The sequence below is a fragment of the Neolamprologus multifasciatus genome, chromosome 4, assembly GCF_963576455.1.
Source record: "Neolamprologus multifasciatus chromosome 4, fNeoMul1.2, whole genome shotgun sequence".
In the NCBI taxonomy this organism is placed as follows: Eukaryota; Metazoa; Chordata; class Actinopteri; order Cichliformes; family Cichlidae; genus Neolamprologus; species Neolamprologus multifasciatus.
In genome coordinates, this window is record NC_140442.1 from 21,703,340 (window position 1) to 21,726,816 (window position 23,477).

The 23,477-nt window shown below is 39.7% G+C and overlaps 1 protein-coding gene across 1 annotated transcript in view; it reads left to right on the plus strand.

The window, feature by feature from the left end:
• Window positions 1-1,362: 1,362 nt before the first annotated feature.
• arhgdig (Rho GDP dissociation inhibitor (GDI) gamma) overlaps window positions 1,363-23,477 on the plus strand; it is a 35,060-nt gene continuing 12,945 nt past the window's right edge. Inside the window, exons 1-3 of the mRNA XM_085157281.1 lie at window positions 1,363-2,031; window positions 17,508-17,681; window positions 18,405-18,488. Coding sequence (XP_085013407.1) covers window positions 1,959-2,031; window positions 17,508-17,681; window positions 18,405-18,488 — 331 coding nt within the window. The 5' untranslated portion in view covers window positions 1,363-1,958. The remainder of the gene's footprint in view (window positions 2,032-17,507; window positions 17,682-18,404; window positions 18,489-23,477) is intronic.

A 23,477-nucleotide genomic window follows, 5' to 3' on the forward strand; every position in this document is an offset into this window, starting at 1 on the left:
CAGTGGCTATGTCCACCGGTTATACAGTCTACACTCGCAAAATAAGCAATTAGATTATCACTGTCTGCTGTTGCGACGACTGTATGAGAGTTTGCAATTTATTTATTCTTTTTTTTTTATTTGAAAAACTTTTCTATTTTGTTAAGGCTCATAGTTAGGGGTGTGGTCACTTTGATCGGCAGGTATTTCAAGAGTTGTAGCTAGCTGCTTTCTGCAAAGACCTCACATTCACTAATTTGAGTTACTAAATCATGTTGGTGTTGTTGGCCTCTTCCTAATCATTGTAATTGGCCTTCAGCTCATCCAAAAACCTTTCCTGAAATTTTTGCTGAGTGAAGTCCAGTGTCCTTTTGCTCTGTTATCACTAGCTAAGTGCTAGCAAGCAACTGCTGATAGCTAGTGCTAAGGTGGCCAAAAACACAAGCAATGACGCTTCAAAATGCCAAGTCCAGAAGTCAGTTGCTGGAGTCATGGTGGCAAAATGCATGTTTGATTTTACTCAGTTTTATTCCAGATGCCAGCCTCTGTATTCATGCATGACAACATGCAAAACACTTTGTAATGCTGGGTTTTGATAAGCGCCAAGCTAATAAACTTCCTTTTTTATTATTACTGTCATTCCTGATGACATCAAACAACATCATTCAAACTGCTAGCAGACTCTGAGAGGGTGATAGGCAGGGAAATAGAGAAGTTGCCTCCAGTAGTATGTTAGGTGACAGCTGGACAACCCCTGAATGACAAAATAAGAAGGCATGTGTACGTAGACATGAGTGAAAAGGAGTGTGTCTGATTGACAAGTGGGGGAAGCAAATCCTTTTGTATTCTCCAGCACTACAACCTCCCTCGTGGCATCAGAGGTATCTGAAGAAAAGATAGGGAGCCAAAACAGTGATGATGTATAAAAAAAAAGACTGAAAGACAAAGAATGAGAGTGACCGTCGTGATTGAAGCATGCCGCTGACAGGGCGTGGTCACTTAAAGCCAGAGGGAGATAAAGAACAAGATGAAGCTGAAGGAAAGGGGAAGTGAGATAAATAGGGAAACAGAGAGAGAGTTGGCAGTTGCCTGTGATACAAAGGTGAAGGAGGAGAGAGCGGACGCCACGTGAGAATTCGTAAAAGTAATGAAAAACGAAGAGGGGAAATGAAAGCATGAGAGAGTTGGAGGGGGCGCGAGGAGTGAGGTGGAAGAAAGGAAGGAGGGGATGCAAGGAAGAGCGGAGGAGGGTGGGGGAGAGTGTGTGTGTGTGGGGGGGGGGTAAAAGGATGAGCTCATTGCAGTCGCTGGGCTGATGGCATGAGGAGGGGAGGGGAGGGAGGGATGCGGGAGGGGAGGGGTTCCATGCTTGTCTGCGAATCGATAGCCAGCGTCTGAGCACCGCACACACTCACACACACACTCACACACACACACTAAACTGCAGACAGCTCTGCCGGCTGAGCCAGCGTCTGCCTACCGCTGTTCTTCCAGCACCCTTACTGCATCCAGAAACAGCTGACAGCATCCTCAGCCTTTAGATCTCTTTTTTTCCTTTTGTCACTAAACTCTAGTGTATGTAAGACTAGAAGTAGCGCAGAAAGCCGGCTGCTTCTCACGTCTGCTGCTTCCCTTCCCTCGACCTCCCTCCACCCTCTCACTCTCTCTCTCTTCCTAGCTCACACACATCCTATCACATCCACACCCACACCCAAGGATACCTCCTTGCTTCCCTCTGCTGTTTCTCTCACGCCGGTCCTCTTTCTCTTTAACCCTCTACACCTGTAAATACGTATTTCTTGTTATTTCCTCAGAGGAAGAGATGCTTGCCTGACCTCTTTTCTTTCTATTCAAACACTTCTGTGGATTCTCTTCTTTTTAATCGATCCCTGCTCTGCCACTTTGTTGCTACCTGTGGAGGTTCTCTGGTTCTACTTCAGCCTGCCGTCTCACAGAGTAAAGCCCCGCAGAGAGGCACCATGCTGGGATTGGACGTGTGTGAGTTTGGCGGTCAGGTGCTGGAGCTGCTCTGGCTAACTATGTGCTACAGAGGTGAGGCGATGAAGAAGTGCACGCGAGCGTGTGTGTGTGTCTTTGTGTGTGTGAATTAATGTAACTTCAGTGACTGAAGTTAATGTCGCTGCTAATCAGTTATCGATTTGTGCTGAATTTTTATGATTTAGAGATAAAATCTAATTTGTGTGTGTGTGTTTAAGAGATGTTCATATGTGTATGTGTGTGTGTATCTGTGAGTCTGTGTGCAATTTGTCTCCATCCTGCCGGGTGTGGACATTTTTATGTCTGACATGAAGCGCTGCCAAGACAAGCCAAAGGTGGCAGATCAATAGCTATTGATCACATCTTACAGTATCCTGTGCGTGTCTCTTTGTGTGCATGTGTGTGGCTTGTGTATGCATGCGCATGTCTTCATGTGCATCTGCATGCATGCTGCCAGCTTTTGACATTTTTTGTAAAAGTGTGTCTGTTCATTAATGGGAACGGTGAGGGAAAAAGGTGTGTGCGTCAGTGTGTGGGTGTGTGTGCATTTAAAAGGTTACACAGTGTATGCAGGAGTCATATTACATCACCAACGTTCTGCATTACTTTTAACAGCATCTTCTGCATTTGCAAAACTATAATAAATGCAAGATAAAACTGTGTGAGCGTGTCTGTTACACTGCAGTATTGTTGAACCCCGGTGCAGTACCAGATGGTGGTAAAGCGCTGGGGTTTCCCTTCACACAGGTGTGTGTATAAGTGTGTGTTTTTGGGAGGTTTAGAAAAGAAAAACGAGCATGATTTAAGGATAGAGCCACAGGAGCGGTGAGAGTGAGGTTTCTTAAGTGGAGAAGTAATGTGCTTCAGAGCCAAGAAAGGCACAGATAATCTATTCTATTAACTGTATGAATTTCAAACAGCAGTTTGACGTGATCGCGCTGCTCCAGGTGTGCAGCAGTGTTATAGCTCTCAGCTTGTTTCTCCTGCAGACTGAATACTCAGTGCTTCAGTTTCTGGCGGCCTAAAGTTCAGCTGCTTTTCATTTCTCGGACTGAAGACAGTTTTTCTCTGTTAATCTACATTTAATTAGGAATTTCAAAGTAAAATTACTCGCTCATGCTTCCATGCCTTCATTTAGATGCATTCATCATATCGGGTCCAATATCCTTAAACATGCTACACTTACTAGTTCCTTACAATCAAAATCTGACTGTGGTAAAATTGCATCATTTCTTTTTAAAGATAAATGCAAAAAAATCTGCACCCTGCATCCTGTGTACATTTTTTCCCTGTGGATATGACACATCAAATATCGTCATTTGGCCAGGACAGAATTTTGAGGACGTGTAGGAGAATTTGATAGGAACGTGGGAGGTGACTGAGTTGGAAGATAAACGGCAAGACGAAGGAGCAAAATGATAAAGCTAGGATGAATGGGAAGCATATCAGTGGAGTTTGAGGTGGAAAGAGAGCGAAGAAACATAAGAGAGCAAAGAGGGAAGGTGGAAATGGTTAGAGCAGGTGAGGAAGAAACTGGGCAGAAGGAAGATGGGGATTTATTGTATTGGGGAAAAAAACAAACATCACCAGAAAACAAAGAAAGCAGAGGGATACCTTGAGATCGACGTGTTCTGTCAGCAGCTGTTACCTGGAAAGAAAAGGGAGCAGCTCGGGATATTTTACAAAGCGGGTTGTGTGTATGTGTGGCAGATACAGAGAGAGACACTGGATGAGTGGGTGAGGCCCAAGTGGCTGAATGCTTTTCATGAGCTGTCAATCAGCAAACACTGTCTCACACAGCGAGCAGCAGGCCTTGAAAATGCCTCATGGAAATCTCTTTTCTTTTCTAGTCCCTCTGCATTTTATAACCCACATGATTCCCATGCTTGCTTCCCCCTCTTTTCTCATTTATACTGTCATTTTTTCCTTTTTTTCCATCTGAATAGAGCTGATGCTCCATACCTGCCTCCTTCTTCCTTCACGTCTGCCCCTCTTTTTCATCCAAATATTCTTTATTCTCTCTTTAGATTCAACAACATAACTTCTGCGTTTCCCTCCCTAATCCTTCTCCTGTCTTGCCGTCTCTTGCTCACTTCCACCACTCAGGTCTGCATGCACACACACTGTCAGGTGCCAGATCTAAGAAAACCACTGTATCTAATAATAATAATAATAATAATGTGTATGTGTTAGTCCCCGTAGGGAAATTACTCCTCTGCATTTAACCCATTCACCCAGTGAAGCAGTGGGCAGCCACCAGCGCAGCGCCCGGGGAGCAGTGTGCTCAGGGGTACCTCAGGGTAGCTGTTCAGTGGAGTCGTACCCCCGACCTTCCGATCATGGGGCAACCACTCTACCTACTGAGCTATTCAATTCAATTCAATTCAATTTTATTTATATAGCGCCAAATCACAACAAATGTCGCCTCAAGGCGCTTCATAGATACAGAGAAAAGCCCAACAATCATATGACCCCCTATGAGCAAGCACTTTGGCGACAGTGGGAAGGAAAAACTCCCTTTTAACAGGAAGAAACCTCCGGCAGAACCAGGCTCAGGGAGGGGCGGCCATCTGCTGCGACCGGTTGGGGTGAGAGAAGGAAGACAGGATAAAAGACATGCTGTGGAAGAGAGACAGAGATTAATAACAGATACGATTCAATACAGAGAGGTCTGTTAACACATAGTGAGTGAGAAAGGTGACTGGAAAGGAAAAACTCAATGCATCATGGGAATCCCCCGGCAGCCTACATCTATTGCAGCATAACTAAGGGAGGATTCAGGGTCACCTGGTCCAGCCCTAACTATATGCTTTAGCAAAAAGGAAAGTTTTAAGCCTAATCTTAAAAGTAGAGATAGTGTCTGTCTCCCGAATCCAAACTGGAAGCTGGTTCCACAGAAGAGGGGCCTGAAAACTGAAGGCTCTCCCTCCCATTCTACTTTTAAATACTCTAGGAACAACAAGTAGGCCTGCAGAGCGAGAGCGAAGTGCTCTAATAGGGTGATATGGTACTACAAGGTCATTAAGATAAGATGGGGCCTGATTATTTAAGACCTTGTATGTGAGGAGCAGGATTTTGAATTCAATTCTGGATTTAACAGGAAGCCAATGAAGGGAAGCCAAAACAGGAGAAATATGCTCTCTCTTTCTAGTCCCTGTCAGTACTCTTGCTGCAGCATTTTGGATTAACTGAAGGCTTTTCAGTGAGTTTTTTGGACATCCTGATAATAATGAATTGCAGTAGTCCAGCCTGGAAGTAATAAATGCATGAACTAGTTTTTCAGCGTCACTCTGAGACAGGATATTTCTAATTTTAGAGATGTTGCGCAAATGGAAGAACGCAGTCTTACATATTTGTTTAATATGTGCGTTGAAGGACATATCCTGGTCAAAAATGACTCCAAGGTTCCTCACAGTGTTACTGGAGGCCAAGGTAATGCCATCCAGAGTAAGAATCTGGTTAGATACCATATTTCTAAGCTTTTCAGCGCCGAGTACAATGACTTCAGTTTTATCTGAGTTAAGAAGCTATCCGTGGTATCTGTTTACGCTCATCATCCCGCCTCCTTTTTTGTGTCCTATTAGTGATAAATGAGGTTTTTATGGGTGAACAGACGCATACGAGGGCAATCACGTCAGTCAATTAGACAACCTGCTGTCTCATCAAGGCTGACAGAGCAGCTGTGGACATATTACTGCGCCTGGGTGTCTGTGTGTGCGTGTGTGCCAAACATTAACAAAAGAGGATGATGATTAAAGGGTGCAGGTTCATTTTCCCAGTCTGCTCATATGACTAAATTTGCGAAAGCCAGTGGATAATCAAGCATAATGATACATTAGCTTGCAAGGTAAAGATGCCATGGCTGTGTTAGCAGTAATACGAGTTGGATTGGGAAGACAGACGCCCTCTCTGCTTTTAAGATTAGGATTCAAACTTTCCTTTTTGATAGAGCATGTAGTTAGAGCTGGATCAGGTGACCCTGAATCTTCCATTAGTTATGTTGCTATAGCTTCAGGCGGCTACTCGACCTGCCATGATGGACGGAACAGTTCTTCTGTGGTCCATATGTGTCCATATGCCAAAACTACATATTTAACATTTGCCATAATTAACACTATGTTACCATTTGTCTTCTCCCTTTTCTTTTCTCTTCTCTTTCTTTCTCATTCTCTTCATCCCACAACGCGTCGCAGCACATGACCTCCCTGAGCTGGTTCACAGATGCTTTTTCCTGTTAAAAGGGAGTTTTTCCTTCCCATTGTCGCCAAGTGCGTGCTCATAGGTGGCCATCTGAACGTTGGGATTTCTCTCTTATATTGCAGGCTCTTCACCTAACAATATAAAATGCCTTGAGGCAAGTGTTGCTGTGAATTGATGCTAAATAAATAAAACTGAAAAACTGAACTGAAATAATAATCGTAATTCAACTACATTTAATTATTGCAACATTAAATATATGGCAAACCTTAGTTTGTGAATTTTCAAGAATACGGAGCTCAGCAGTCCTTCTGCAGTCCTTCTGATGGTCAGCAGGGGGAGACAACAGAGGGAGAGCGTCAGTATGACAAAAAGGGGCACCGGAATTTCGACTTTATTTATTAGAGTTTTGTTAAATTTCATTTTTGTTAAATTTAATGCAGTGAGTCAGGTTTGTTTTGCTGAACAGCACCATGGTGTTATGACTACAAGCATCTTGAGACTGGAGGATGACACATTGACTTTACTTTCTGGCAAAAGCCAGCGCTGCTCTTTCTTGTTACTTTTTATTTACTTACTAAATTGAATGAGAATTGGATCACTGCCTAATGTCAGAACAAATTGCATTAGTTGATTTCCACATTTATGTTTGGGTTAATTTAGAAGGTATGGTGAAAATGACATTTTCAACTTTTCAGCCTCTTTTGACTTGGCTCACATATAAGGAGGAATTCTCTTGATCCGGCTATCAGCCAGTTTTGTCTCATAATAGAAATTTATTACTGATGCTGTCCTGCTTGAGATTTGGGTTTTGACAGAATAAGCGGGTTTACTGAAAAACGTTTGATGGCTGCAGATGGCGATGATATGAAGCAACCCCACATTATGATTGCAGTCAATTTTGATTTAGTTTAGGAAAACAGATGTAAACAGTTTAGCATGCATGGTGTTCTTCTAATAATAATAGCACACATTTTAGTTTTTGTCATGTGTAAAAGAGCATTTTCAGAGGTTAAAAGAGGTTGAGCACTTTGCAAACTGCAGGTGAAAATCATACTGAATGATGTCTGCAGTATCATTATGTTATTTCAAAGACGGACTGTCACTCGTGAATGTGCCAATATGACCAGCAGCTGGTGTCATTTATTTGTCATCTCAGCTTTTCATCAGCAGGGCAAAACGGGGACAGAGATTGCAGTGCTTTGCTGGTTAGCATGATTAAGTGTTACGAGTGTCTCCAGTGTTGACAGGATGTCTGCATCACCCCTCTGAAATCGTAGAGGTGACGGATCAAGTGCAGTCATTTGTGGCAGGAGAGACCACACTCTGCCAGCAGCTCCACAGATGGAAACAAACCCTGCCTGCACAGTCTCCCGATATGCTTTTACAGCCTTTTTTCAGTCATATTATAGCTGTTACTGGCTGTGCAGAGGCCTGTAAGCTTCCTTTTTATTTTCAGCTATGTGTGTCTTTTTGTATATAAGTCTGCGCGTGTATCCCAGAGGTCTCGTTATAGTATTAGAACAGAGCAGTGACAGAGCGTCTCAAAGGACTATAGACCCCCCCAGCACATCAACACTGAGGGCACACACGCTCTGTCACAGACGTACATCGAACACACACAAAGAAGAAGAAGTGTGTTTCTGACACAGTGAACAGTTATCTGGGTTAAGAGAGGAGGGGGCAGACAGGAAGCAATCATGCAAACAGATGCAGGAATGTCGTGGACGTGAAACTTTGATTACTCACAATAAGGTTTCTTTTCCGTTTACAAGACAATGCTCCATTTGCGTTGTGTTATTTTAAATAAATATCAAAAGAAGATTTATTTTTTTTTAACCTGGATTTTCATCCCAGAGCCTCCATTATGTTGATGAACAGCTTATTTGTCCACAATCCACTCCAGCCTGCAGCTTTTTAAGAATAGCTAAGCTAAAACTAAAAACTGGAAATATTTTATATCTTATATATCTTTATATCTTAAGTGGGTCAGACCAGTGAAACTCCCCCTTCTGTCAGTGTAAAGATGTTTTACTATGCATTTAATCGCTCACATATCTTTTTATAAGAAAAACCATTTCCACAGTAAGTTTCAGTTTTTCTACATGATAAAGAAATGCTGGTGTAGTAAATGGAAGAAATCTGTTAGCACTGTAAGTAACAGATGTGTGGTTTAAAAAAACAAATTCTACTGAGGACTCACTATAAAAATTAGACATTTCTACTATATTATTCTACATAGTAAAAAACAGGAACTCTTCTCATGTTATTGTTTATTTACTATTTAGTTACTTTGGTGTAGTATGAATGGACTTCAAGGATGTTTTTATTGATAGGAAAAGTTATAAAACTTATGAAAATGGAATTAAAAGTCAAAAATATTTGCTCTTCTTCACGTTTTCCAAAGCAGCAGTGTGATTGGGGTCTTCAGCAGGCCAGTTCTGGCCCTCTGGCTATATGTTTGACACCCCGCCTTAAACTTTCAGACTTTGTCTAAAGGTAATAAAACGTAAACATTTGCACTAAACGATATTTAGATGATTTAATCCACAAAAAGAACTCCAACAAAGAACTTAAAGGACGTTTTTTTATGAAGTTATCAGGAAACCAACAGAATGAAGGAAGTTAGTGCTCCATGAAATAGTCTGTGATCTCTGTTACAGAGACCCACTTGTAGTCTAGATGACTGCTTGCTTTAGATTATGCTGAGTAGGGATATGATGTGATTTTGCACATTGGTCAAATTTGTTGTAGACTGTAGATAATAAATGGAGGTTGCCACATCACCCATTATTAGTTTGGAAGCCCAGAGTTTGGCATCTTGAAACCAGATGTCAGAAACACAAAGTCACTCACAGAGAAACCTCACGCTGTCATGTTAAATCAGCTGAGAAGTAATGTTTCTAATTGTTTTTATTGCTATTAATTTCTTCTAACCCTTTAAAAAATGATCCAAAGTATATCAACTATACTGTAGATTTAGTCGTATGGTAGACATGCATCACCAAGGAACCAATGAAAGAACAACTTTAATGCGTGCACTCATGTTTGTGACTCATGCCTCCATTAGTATACATTTCAGCTCTCATGTGTTCAGTCCTCTCTGTATCCTCCTTCCCCTGAAGCCCCCTCTCCTCCACCAAACAGATTGCTGTGTTGACTTTCACTAAACATGTTGGTTTAGCTGTAAATGCCGGCAGATGTGTCTTGTGATGCTACTTACATATGCAAGCTTTAATACTTCCTTTAAACACTATTAAACTTTGAGATTTGACTAACGGGTTTTTGCATTTTAAAAACTGAAATTTGCATCTATTTAAATAAAAACGAAGAAAATAAATGATGACAGAGTGACTTAAGTATCAATTTCTGTTTCTCAGACTGTAGCTAGAGGCACCTAGAAATCCGCATGAATAATAAATACCTACTCTGCGGAATAGCAATAAAGTTCATTTCAGGGGTGACGAGTATCTTTTGTTTCTTTGAAGCACTCTCTTCATCCTTTTTCTAAAAATCAAGACAAAAACAAACTGAAAACATACATTCTATACACCAAAATCTGTGATTTTAATATTTATTTTAAAGGGCTGGTTCTAACTTGTAGCGTTTAGCAGCGAGTATGTTCAGTGAAGCTGACGATAGTTTGGAAAGCAAGTGGGTTAATGATGCAGTTTTATGAGCATCAAAGAAAATCCACCAGTAAATATCACTTCACAGATGGGGGCTGAGACAGTTGGAGGACCACATGGACACACTCTGATTCACACAATATGGGAAGTTTATAGCTCTGCATGTTTAGATTTAATGAAGCTTCTGAATCACTTTTGGACAAAAACAGAGCTTTTCTTTCTGTAAGATTTTTATCTTTACAAAACTGAAGTCGCCCAGACCTTTGCATCTATGTATTTCGCAGCAGTGTCACCATAAGGAACCAGATTAACTGGGACAGATTTAATATATCCTATGTCAAAATGTAACCTGTTCAAACAGAGGAGATATTTTGCTAAGCTTGACAAGTTTCCATCACATGCTACAACTTCAAAAGGAATCCATGTTAAAACACTCAGGCTGTTTCACTGTGGACTATATCCTGCTTTTTAAAATAAATGGTAATTGATTCAGTTAGTGTGACAGGTCAGCAGTCTGGAGATCAAAGAGGAGCTCTCAGATGTCAGAGAGGAGACTGGTTTAAATAGCTGCTCAGAAACACGTTTGCCCCGCAGTGTGTGTTAACGTACGAGCACATACACACTCATGTGCTGCTTGTATTGCAGGGTTTCATATGTAAATACAGGTGGCTGAATCATTCATGAAGACATGAACCATCCATATATTACATGCTACATGGTTTTAAATGTAACTATGCAAGTAAGAGAGATTTTTACTAACAATGTAAAATGATTTACTTAGATATTGTATTAAAATAAAACAGTCTTCAACTAGAAAGTTTGCTTAGTCTCACTGAATGATGATGAAAATCATTGTTTGGGGGTCAGAAATGACTATATTTAGATTAAAGATGGACAGCTAAGTTAACTTACCTCAGCTAGTTAGCCAGTTGCATCTATGGTACAAACTGTATGCCAGTGGTGTTTGGCCAGGGCAAGCAAGGCAAGACATACTTGCCTAGTGAATTTAAAAATAGAAATCATTAAAGCGTATTAAAGTGAAAGCAATCGCTCTCCTTGCATCTCAAAGGTTTGTGCCATAAATCTTCCTTTTTGCATTCATCCTTTAAACTATTGCCATCTTGTGGCACATGCAGCTATTGTCTCTGGAAACAGGCTTAACTCTGCTTGACTTGGAGACAACGAAATATGTCAGTTTTCTATTAACAGTAACTGATGCTTGTCAAGCTGGGAGGACAGCTTTGTCCGGTTGAGCACATGCATTGTGAATAAATCTGTTATCTTTGGTGGGAGACTATTGAGAGACAGTAGTGCTAGATAAGCTGGTCCGGGTTCTGCTGAAAATAAAATCAGTCACTATTAAAAATTTAAATGAAGAAAAACACGTAACCATAATTTTTAATCTGTAAAAGTCATACCACTGTTATATGCTAATAAGTAATTAGATCAAACTAGATCATTAAAAGATTGAAGGGTCTGTTAATTAACCACGCTAAGGTTCATTATTTGTTACATAATTGTATTAAAATACTCCTGTAGGCACAAACACAGCCGCGAGTTATAGTTCTGTGAGTCAAATTAGCTTTAAATTAGAGGTGACACAGGTACCGGCTCCACAAGTAGGTCAAAGAGGCCATGTCCCTAATAATGCATATCTTCAGGCCTTAGCACATTTTAAAAGGCAGTGTTATATAAAAAGAACCAAGGTAATTTAATCCAAATCTGGTATTGGACTAGGCTGTGCTTGTTAAGTTTTTTTCCAAGGTTGGGCATCTTAACATGGGAGTCTGACTTCAGCCTGAAATAGACATTTAAGGAACTGCAGTTTTGAGAACTCCACTTCTGTGTTAGTGTTGGCGGCTGTTGCTATGCTAGTCTATAATGCTTCACAGTATATGCATATTTAATGTTAAAATCCAGGATAAGCTCTTGGCGGTTTTGGGAAGTAAGAAATTGTACTAATTGATATTGCCAGTTATTTAAAAGCACGGCAGTTACTCTTGAGTTTGACCTTGTGAGTAAACTTTCTTACGATGAAAAGTGTAATGACTGAATTTTTAGTGGCACATTAGATAAAATGTTTTGATGTGCCTAAAGTCACCTGTGGTGCTGTGTGGCAGCTGTTTCTAGCCTCATTACAAGCCAATAGGCCAACAGCGGCCTGTGTGTGTAAACTTATGTTGTTCTCGTCCCTGCGTGGGTTGTCTTTGCAGTTTAATTTTCCCTGTCAATATAAACATGACCGGTTCTTTGTCTGTGTGTGTGTGTGTGTGTGTGTGAGTGTGTGTGTGTGTGTCAGACCTGTGATTGACTGGCTGTCTGTCCACTCATTCAGTGTCAACTGGGATTGCCTCCAGCCCCCTGTGACACTGTTAAAAGGATAAGTGGGTACAGCAAATGGATGGCTTATTACTTACTCGCTTAATTAAACAATGATGACTAACTACAAATGAAAAAATCATGTGTCAAGTCAAGATCATTGCTTTTAGTGCTCCAGAACAATTAACATTAGTGTGGTAAGTGATGATAGGGAATTAGCTGTCTAGCAATAACCTTACTTAACATGGGTTTAGGAAAAGAATATAACCATTAAAAATCTAGTTTTACAAACATATGTGCAGTATTAAAGCTGATTCACGATGGCTCTCTTGCTTTATATCTGGTCATGTAAAACAGATGCACTTTAAGGATGATGTCACTGAAAGCAGAGTTGAAAGTGTTGCCATGGTAATAGGTGAAAGCAGCCGTGTTTGGCCCTGACTGGGTGGGGTGCTACTGTAAGTAACAGACATTCAAAAGGACAATGCACAGGTACCGCTCGGTTTGTGTGCATCTCTGTGTTTTGTGTGTAAGCAAGTGCGTTTGTGTACTCCCCCGTATCATCCAATTACCTCTACACACAGCTCTGGGGTGATGTACACTGTGTCATCTCATTATGAACAGTAAAAACAGAACCAGAGGTTATTACACGGGGCTGTTACTGGGCACTAAATAGATGTGCGTGGCACAGTTTGTGTGCGTTTTCTCTTCTACATATAATTGGGGTCTAGAGGTATGCATTGTGCATCTGTCTCTGTGTTATGTCTTTATGTAAGAAATTATCTTTCTTCTGTCTCAATATGTTTGTGTGTCTGTGTGTGTGTGTGTGGTGGAAGTTAGAAAGAATGTGCTGCTAACTTCAATCATAAAATGTAATTTTTAAAAAAAAGAGAGTGAGATTTTATTCCAGCATGTCCAATATGACTGATGGGCTGTGATGAAATATAAGCAGCATGAATATAACGTTTGTCCATTAATGAGAAAATGTTTTATTATCTTCAAAGCTACATTATTCTTTGTAAAGTGGTTACAAAGGATCAAGGATAGTTGTATCAATCTAAAGGGGAAATTAATTTTTTTGTACAATCAGCAGAAATCACATAACCATCAAACAAAATGCAATAAAAAGGCAATGCAACATGAAGAATACAGCGATTCATTCAAAAGACAGATGTCAGCTGCATGTATAGGTTTTTGAGTATATTTGTATATATTTGCACTTTGGCATATGTTATCTGCAGCCACACAGAGGCAACTTAAATCCTTTGATAAGGAGGGGCTTGTAGAAGTGGGACTAAACAGGCACCCAGCAATATGATCAATCTTATCAGAATACTTCACTGACTATGCGATATGACTGCGATTGTAATTTAAACCATTTTCTTCAACTGCAAATTATGCCAACTGCCAATATCTGAGTATCCAATAAAAATTATGTCAGTTCAGTTATTTATTTGCTGCAAAATGAGATCAAATACACCAACACTGTCACTAAAACCTGTCATTAATGTTGCCATAAGATGAAGTCAGTTTGCTATCAGTCTGTCATTGAATGGGCTCAAGTTTGCCATTAAATGCAGCGTGTTTCTGATTATAGAGCAATTTACTGAAATAAATCATTGAAAATCACACATCGATTGCTCTCTACATGGACAGAAATTCACATTTAACTATTACATTTGTACTCAGCAACCTTCCTGCTCTACAGGAACATAACCAGATTATTACCAGCTGGCAGAAAACTGAGCCAATTCCCCCAAGATGTGCTCACTGACAAAGACTCATTCAGACTGATGGCAATAGGTTGGCAATCTGTCTGCATTTATAACTTAGGCAGCAATTATGTGGAAACCTTCAACAATCTCTGAGAGCGACTGCAGTCAGTCCAAATCAAACTGGAACTGTTTGCCAGGTTGCCTCTATCAGGCAACCTGTGCAATCACCTTATGATCAAAAGTAGTTGTTAGTGAGCAACACACTCAATCTCTGGGCAACCCTTTAGTCACAATTACTAGCAGAACATAAATAAATTCAGTGCACTCATCAGGCAGTCAGTGTACTAACCTTGCACAGGCAAGGAAGGTCTTTCAGGGTCACATCTGCAAGATTGCTGCACATTGTACGTAGCTTGAAGTCTGTTTTTGTTTTTTAGGTTTAGTGACCTGCGACCAAAGAATGTCTCATAAAAGTGCTGTTGACATGAAAACCGAAAAGCTTGTGATGAAAAGTATATGCACTAGCAGGCTACAGCATCCACCTGAAGCTCAAAGTCCAGCTTATAATCAGTTCAGACTCTACACATGTATCCTTTATCACCACAGGGGAGATGGTCAAAGGCTTCCTCCTAAAATCCACGATCATCTCCATAGTTTTTGATAAGTCCAAGAAGGACAACTTGCACTCCTTACTTAAGAATATGGTACCTGGCTTTGGCACTCATTAGTATAGAGCACAAACAAAATCATCAAAAGAACATGTTCCTGTGGTGGTCCAGTGGAGGAAAGAAGATTGGAGAAGATTGGATAAAATGCCATCAACCATCACACGCTATAACCAACATATCAAGTCAAGATCAATGATATGAATCCTCACAGGTCTCAAATAGAAATATAAGCTGAAGAAAAATTAAATTAAAAAAGGGTGCAAAGGTTTTTGCACCCTCTAAATGTGCCAGAATCATATTTAGTAGAGTGCCCAATACATCATGAAAATCCTGCCTGACCTACAGGCAAGCTGGAACACATTCAGATTTGTATGCACTGATATAGGAGATTTAAGAACTACAGGCTTGTAGTCATCAATGACTGACAACAGGCCCATAATGCCATCGGGACTTTTCTTGCCCTTCTCAGCCCAGAAAAGTTTCACAACCTGCACACTGCTTTGCCCAGGAGCTACATGAAATCAGTTCATTAGGGCCCACTCTGATGATTCACCTGCATTAACAAGAGTGAAAAAGGGTGCAAAGTGCTTTAGAAACTTTTAAGTTCTGATCATTTTATCACATTCACTAATCAAAAGTTTATACATAAATGTTTATACATAAATGAGCTCAGGGACCTGTGAAAGTTCTGGGCTTAGTAACTAGTAGCATGATACAGTAGTTGTAAAGGCAAGTTGCCTCTTGTTTGTCAAACAATATTCTGTGTTCAGAGTATTTGCATGTGGAATTTTTTGCCTTCAAACCCGGAGCCTGATTGGGATAATTGAAAATTTTAAAATTAAACTGAAACATTGTTTTAAATACCTAACTAGTGACAGGCAATCTAGTTTTGTTGTGGGGTGTTGCCTGGTTCATATAACACACTTGTCCCTATGTAAAAATAAACTAAACTTAAAAAAAATAATTAATTGATATCTAATGTACAAAATTCTACAACCTGTTTTAGACATTTTGTACATCCCTGTAAATATGAGCCAGTGCTGACATGTATGTGACATTATCTGGTCACATCCTTTCATTTATATAACTATTCCGGCCTGCAAGCATCGCTCTCTGGAGGTGCACATGAGATGGAGATGCTGAAATGAAATTTTGGCTTGCAGAACACATTATCGAATGTCTGTAAATTTCAGTATTGAATCAAAATCCCTGATGAAATCAAACTCCAGATGGCTGCAGCCAGCAGACTTGTGTGGAGTAAAAGGCATCATATAGCTGACATGAAGCAATCCTGCCTGTGTTGCCTGAGAAATATAACAGAAATATTTACTGCAGATGAATGTTGCTGACAGGGTTGTTCTCCTTACTTGCAATTAGATGACTGTCAGGCAGACAGTTATAATTGGCTTCTTGATAGTATACAGGTGCTTGTCAAACCTAAGGTATTTTGTAGGACGGTAATTAAGGGCTGAGTACGTTTCACATTTGATACCTGTACCAGTACTTGGAATTTAGTACTAATTACTTGTTTATTAGTACTTTACTTGTTTTAGAATGATAGAGTGCAAATTTTTGCTTACAAAGTAATTCCATATTGTCTGATAACGTCAGTGATGTTGATGCCATTGTCACAGTGTTTGCATACAACAGTATTAAAGAGTAATCTTAGACAACTATTGCTTACTGTATACTTAGGTTTTAGGCATACTATCTCACATATGGTTAACATGTTTAGCGTAACTAGCATGCTAATAAGAAATTTCAGTGCCGCTAATGTAAAAATGTTAACCACACATATTTCTGACAACAGCTTATTAGACTCCCTGGAGAACATGTCAGTGCATGAATAAACATTTCTTCATCATCATGTGCTGTGGGTTCAACTTCGTAAAAGTTGGAAGGAGGCATTTTAACATTAGCTAACATTTGGCTACCAGGTTACCAAATACAATACACCCTTTAGCTTTTATTTATTTTGTACTTGACCAGGCGTTTCTTCAGATTAGATGTGTTGCCATGGACAGCATTGCGTTTTACACTACAAATGTTTCAGAAGTGCTCATCTGTGTCAAGTTTTGAAAATTGTAATCACAACTGAGATTGTGTTTAGCTTGCTACCGCTACCATTGCTCTGTTTGTTTGTTGCTATTCAGTATGTGAATAGCATGTGAACAGTATGCTCTACAATATGAGACAAATAAAGGGCTATATGTAAGCTTGTTTCTGCAACTGAAAGAAGGAAAAACATTTTTCCCCATCCACAAGTAAAAATTTCAACTTACTAATGTAAACTTTCTGGGAAAATAACTTGAAATTAACAAAATAATTTTAACCTCCTAAGACCCGAACTCTTTCATGACACGCATTTTTAATTTCTCTTTGCTATTTGGGGTGATTTGGACCTGATGAATGTAAAAACAAAGAATTACCTGATTTTTTTTTAACTCATTTTTGTTTCTGAGAAAAATGAGATCCAAATAAGAGGCCACTGATTTTAAATTCTCATAGAACAGTGGCAGTATAATGTCCTCATAAGTGGATATCAGGCCAAATTTAGACAAAATTTAGACAACCCAAAATGCGATGTCCACATATGTGGACGCCAGGTCCTAGGAGGTTAAAAGTCAAAATTGTGAGCTAATAAGTTAAAATTTTGACATGGCAATGTTTTTTTAGTAGCAGAAACAAGCTTCCAAAATAAATGGATGAAATACTCAGCTAGAAAATATATAGCAGCTAGTTTGTGCTAATCCTGCTAATGTAGTGCAACTGCAAGTAAACACATCTAAACATTAATAGTCCAAAGGTGTGAAGTGTAACAATATTCACTTTTTAAAAACAGATTTTTAGTGTTAATGATTTAAATATGAAAAAAAAAATGACATGATGATGACGGTGAGTAAGTGGGGCGGAAATGTACATGATATAAACACTGGTCCCACCCAGCCTGCAAACTGCAAGAAAATGTGCATCTGTAATATGATATTCTTTCTTTCTCAAAGGTCTGATTGCTGAAAAGAATGACTTGCCCATTGAGGAGGAAGATGATGAGCGAAATCTCAACTACAACCCTCCAGCTCAAAAGTCCCTGCAGGAGATTCAGGAGCTGGACAAGGATGATGAAAGTCTGGTGAAGTACAAGCAGACCCTGCTGGGGCCAGAAGCAATGATGGCAGGTTGGTGTGTGTTTATTCTTTGGCCGTGGAAGAGGAAGATTCATGATTCACGCTGGTGCCCAGTCTTACTGCAGCTTTATACTTTAATACTATCCACTTACAACAACAATTTGTGATGCACAAACCTGCACACACACACACACACACACACACACACACACACACACACACACACACACACACACACACACACACACACACACACACACACACTTCCTACGGACCTGCTTGTCTCAGCATCTCTAACCCAGCAGCCAGTGTTATGGCAGCTGATATCAGTACAGCTCTGACTCCCTCACTGCTGTAACTCAGCACCACCTCATCTACAGCTTAGTAGCATTGAATTCTGTAAGAAAGGCTATAATGAGACAATGGAAAAGCAGCAAAGAGGGGAGATGACTTTATCATCGAAGAGAAGCTGTATGCTGAATACCGAAACTATTTCTAAATACCAGCTTGGGACAAGACGTTTTTCTAGTGCTTCTAAATGTTAGATACTGTATTTTAAGATGCCTTTTGATATTCCAGCATTAGTGCAATGGCCAGCCTCTGATTACAGATCAAATAAGTGATATCTAATGTGGCCAGCTTATTCATTTTCCCTGCTACTGTTCATGATGTGGAGCTCAGTCAATCAGGAAAAAAAGAAAAGATGAAAACTGAACAAACAAAAGCCAAGCAGGTACTTGAATTCTGCAATAATGGACTGTTTCTCCTCTTCAGACGCCTCTGGTCCTAATGTCAAGGTGACCAGATTGACCCTGCTGTGCGATGACACACCTGAACCAATTACTATGGACCTGACAGGTACGCAGTGCCTGTTTTGTCACTTCTTCACCAAACTACTTTTCCTCTCTAACCTTGTCCAGCTGTGGATACGATAGGGTGTTGCTGTTCACTTAAACAGTTTAATGCTTTGCCCTGAAGCAAGGCATCCCATCCCACTGTGCTGCATTTTATGTGCAGTAAGACTGCAGTGGGTGTGCCAGTGCTCAAGAGAGGGGAGACAGCTAGATGTTTGCTTAGTGGACATACTCTTTTTTTCTCCCTGTAGGCAAACTAAGGACAGAGAGTGATCTTTCTCATATTTAATTACAGTGTGTGCATGTGTTGAATGGTAATTGTAAGTGTATGTCACTTCCTATAAGAGACATCTGTGTGTGTGTGTGTGTGTATTCACAAGTCTGATATGCATGCGCTGTATTTAAGTGCATGCCGGTTTGCTTCCCCACCCTGATGTGAGGATTTCCCTGCCTGTTACAATCACAGTCACTCATACATGCACATTCACACACAGCTAATAAGAAAGGTCACCTGGTTGCTAGGCAATGCTTACTTTGTACTGAGCAGCTTCCACTAATACAAATGCAGAGCGATGAAAAGCATCTAGGAGCGCTTGTTTCAGAGTAAAAGGCTCTGCTGGACTGTACGGAGCTTGAAGAGCATGCTATGTTTCCACATCTAAAGTTTTCAAAATGAAAATCATTGGAGTAATCTTGGGCTAAGCTTGGGTGCTGCCCATTAAAAGAAACACTGCATTACAAAGTGGCAAAGATTTTAAAAGGACACGGCATTGATTATGTACAAGATGTTCAGATAGACTCAGCTATCCAATGACTAAAGCTGTATAATGTCTACTGTGGCCTTGCAGGAGCTGAATGAAGTGTGGGACAATAGCTAAGGTGATGTCATAGTGAGTCATGAGTTTATTTCAGCGTGGGCTGTGGAAACCTTTATGACAACCTGCAGGTGTGGAATATGTATGAGTTTGTCAGGGAAACAGGCTTTAATGAGTGGTAATAACGCAAATTATGGAAAATGCAGGATACTGTGTTTACTAGGTCATAATTCCTGTACTTCTCCATAGAAGTGGAATTCAAACCTCTGGAAATATCTGGAGAACCATTTCAATACAAGTGAAGACTCAGGGAGTAAAGGTTTAGTTCCTAAAAATGATTTAATTCAAGCACTGCTCTGAAAGCTTTTGTTACAGTAACATTTATGCTCATCATCATAGCAAGCGGACAAAAAAAAAAACCTTAATAACTGATAACGGAGGCCTTGCTTTAGTCATTCCATCTCAAATCTGTCGATTTTGAGAACATTTTCTGCTTAAACGTTTGCAGATTTGCATAAAAATGTTTATGATGCAAAGATTGAACATATATAATGAGTGCTGTGAAATTTTTAGCTTTATATATCAAATACTTTTAAAGTTATATTTGTTTTGAAAAATGGTCCAAAGACCCCCTTTCAATTTTTTTTTTTTTTTTTTTTTTTTTGCTGTGGAAGTGTTTGAACGTGTCTTTTATCCTGTCTTCCTTCTCTCACCCCAACCGGCCGCAGCAGATGGCCGTCACTCCCTGATCCTGGTTCTTCTGGAGGTTTCTTCCTGTTAAAAGGGAGTTTTTCTTTCCCACTGTCGCCAAAGCGCTTGCTCATAGGGGGTCATATGATTGTTGGGTTTTTCTCTGTATTATTGTAGGGTCTACCTTACAATATAAAGCGCCTTGAGGCGACTGTTGTTGTGATTTGGCGCTGTATAAACAAAATTGAATTGAATTGAATGAATACCTCAAAACCATCTTCACTGATCTTTCTTACCATCAGAATGAATCACAGTCTGTAATTTGGGACAAATACATGTCTGATAACTGGCTAGTTAATAATATATTAATATAATATAGTCCAGCACTAATAAAAAAAAGTCACTCAATGACAATAATTCGGAATAATGCTTATTTCAGTTTCACAGCACTGTAAAATAAACCACATGGAATATTTTTCAAGATCAAAGTCACAACAATGGAAAAAAATGACATTTTCATTCAACTTCCACGCTGGATTGAGTAAATATGACAAACTGTACTACAAAAACAAAAATTTCAGTTCATAATGTAAAACCCGGGTCATTTTATCTCCGTCTGTGTAAACTTTGGACAAACACTGGATGATTGCTGTGGAATTTTAGCATTATATAACCTTTTCTTTATCTTTGTGACTAAGAATTCATGGTAAAATTTCATTTTTCCACATGCTTTTGTTATTGTGAAATATAACTATATACCAGAAATGAGTTCAAATATGGCATTTGAGTGCACACTTCAACATTTTTTAATGTACCAAATGACTGATTCTGATTCATTTTGATAGTAAGGAGGACCAGTGGATATACCAGTATTTAATCTTTGAGATATTCATGTTCATGTTTTGAACTAAAAAGAAGAAGAGAGATTGGCGAAAGCATGACTCTACAGAGTAGCTGCAGTATAATAACACTATAAGCCATGCTGGTATCATGTTGCAGTCAGATAGCTAAAACCACTTCAGTGGATGCATTAGAGATCCCATTTTGCACTCTAGGCTGTGTTTGTATACGCACGCGCGTGTGTGTGTATTGATGTTACAGAAATGGAGAGGGTTGGAAAAAATGTAGGGTGATATTGCACAATAGTAGAGTTTACTGACCTGACAGTGTGTGGGGAGAAGAGAAAGCAGACACTCAGCCTGACTGCACGCTTGACTGGTCATCCCATCAGGGACCTTTCACTTTTGGCAAGGTTACTTGGGTCCACATCCTAACCTTAACATAGCCGTCCCTTCATTCACCCAGAAGGTGTGAAATCTATCTCGTATATCAAAGTACCCAGTCTCTGTCACAACAACAAGGTGGGTGGAAAGCAGACTTTGCTCTGTGGTCTAGTTAGATTATGTAATATATTATTCTATTCTAACAGGATCATATACAGTCATGTGAAAACTCTTTTTCATCTTTTTCAAAATCCTGTAGGAGAATTTCTGGCCTTCTGTTCATGTCTTAAAGCTCAGGTGGACTTGAGTTGTGCAGCAGGACAAACACAAAAGCCAGTCGACCTCTGAATGGCTCAAAAAAACCAAAAAACCAAAATGAAGGTCTTTGAGCGTCCCAGTCAGCGTTAGGATTTTAATCTGACTGAGATGCTTTGGCATGACCTTCATGTTCAAAAACCCTCCAATGTGTCTTAATTAAAACAATTCTGCAAAGAGGAGTGGGCCAAAATTCCTCCACGGTGATTTGAAAGACTCATTGGCTTCTATCACAAACACTTGATTACAGTTCTCCCTGTTAGGGGTGGCAAAACCAGTTATTAGGTTTAGGGGGCAATCGCTTTATCGCACAGGGCCATGTAGGTTTGGATAACTTTTTTCTTCAATAAATGAATCCATTATTTAAAAACGGCATTTTTCCGTCATTTCAAATTAGTTGAGTGAGCCTGGGTGTTAATGCACTGAAACACAAGAAATGCAATTGTTTCTGCACAAAAATAGCTTTTTAAGTTTTTTTTTGTCTCAGTGGGAATAGCAGCAAGACTATCAGGTATATAGATAGAGATTTTTTTCCTGTGAAAAGTATAATGTTCAATAATAAATATCTTGTATTGTATGTATGTTATAAAAATCTGGTGCCAAGCCACTTTTGTCCTTTCTTATTTTTTAAAATTTTGTATTTAAACCTTATGTAAGCTTTACTAAAAACCATATAACCAATATGGTTATATGGTTATATATTATATACCACATATTGCACTCTGTGTGGTCACACTGCACAAAGCAATATCCGTGACTTTGACATTTGGTGCTTTGGTGTCCTAAATGCAAGCACCGGCTTTGTTAAACTTTCATGTTCCCGGGGTTGTTTTGCTGAGCGTGCATGCTGCTGCGCATTTATTCAGACACACACTCGACACCAAGCAGCCTCTGCAACATTTATTATATTCTGTGTGTCTTATGTCAGTGATACTTCAAGGGTATATCTTTTATGTGTAATGCATATAATAAAGTCGACTGAGAGTGAACAGAAAACATGATGGTTTATTCAAAAGAACTGGATGCTAGCCTGAATATTTTACCTCAGCTGTTTGAGCGTCAGAGGATGAAACAGAGGTGAAAGAGGATGAGAACTTTTACCACAAGCTGGTGTCTAATGTCCGAATGTTTGCTCTGCAACGTGTTACTGATTTGTTTTTCTGTGATTTGAGTGCTCCACAATTATCATATTGTCACATCTTATACTTATCTATCTTATCTATATCTATCAGCTAAGTAGCTGGCTCCTTATTTCTGAAGGGACAACTCGTTTACACCCTTTATGACACAACCCCACCCCCCCATTTATCCAAGCTGGGGGCCAGCACAAGGAGGGTCCTAGCTTGTGAACCTGTGAAACTGAGATTGTGTCTCTTTCTGGTCTTGAACTGCAGATGTTTTGCGTTTAAGATGAAGGTGTTCGCCACATTGGCTTAAAAAGGTGCCAGGGCAAAAATGCAATTCTTTTTTTTTTTTTTTTTTGCCTGTCCCATTTGGTTCTTTAGCCATTAGAATTGTTGTCTGAAGACCAACAAGGATACCCAATGGATTTATTTTGCCAAATGGATCATCATGGCATTGCCGTATTGGTCCATTTGATCGACCTTTGTTTTTATTATTTATTTTATTTTATTTTCAGTTGTTACAGACGGGACAGACATGAGTGAGGGATAGGAAAGGGAGAAAGAAAGAGGAAGGAAAAGAAAAATAGAAGGGGGAGAGGGACAGTGAGAAAGGGGGAAAAAATATATCTCCTGGATCACCTGTTGAGAGAAAAAGAAGAGAAAACAAGCAAAAAAACCAAAGCAACATACTAAACACAACACCATCGCATTAATCTAGCTAAGTGTAAACAGCAGTAAATACTAAATATTGAATGTTGTTGTGCAGCACGCAGGACAGACAGCGCACAATGTGCTTTGAAGTAGCAGCCAAGAAAGGTGTGATTTA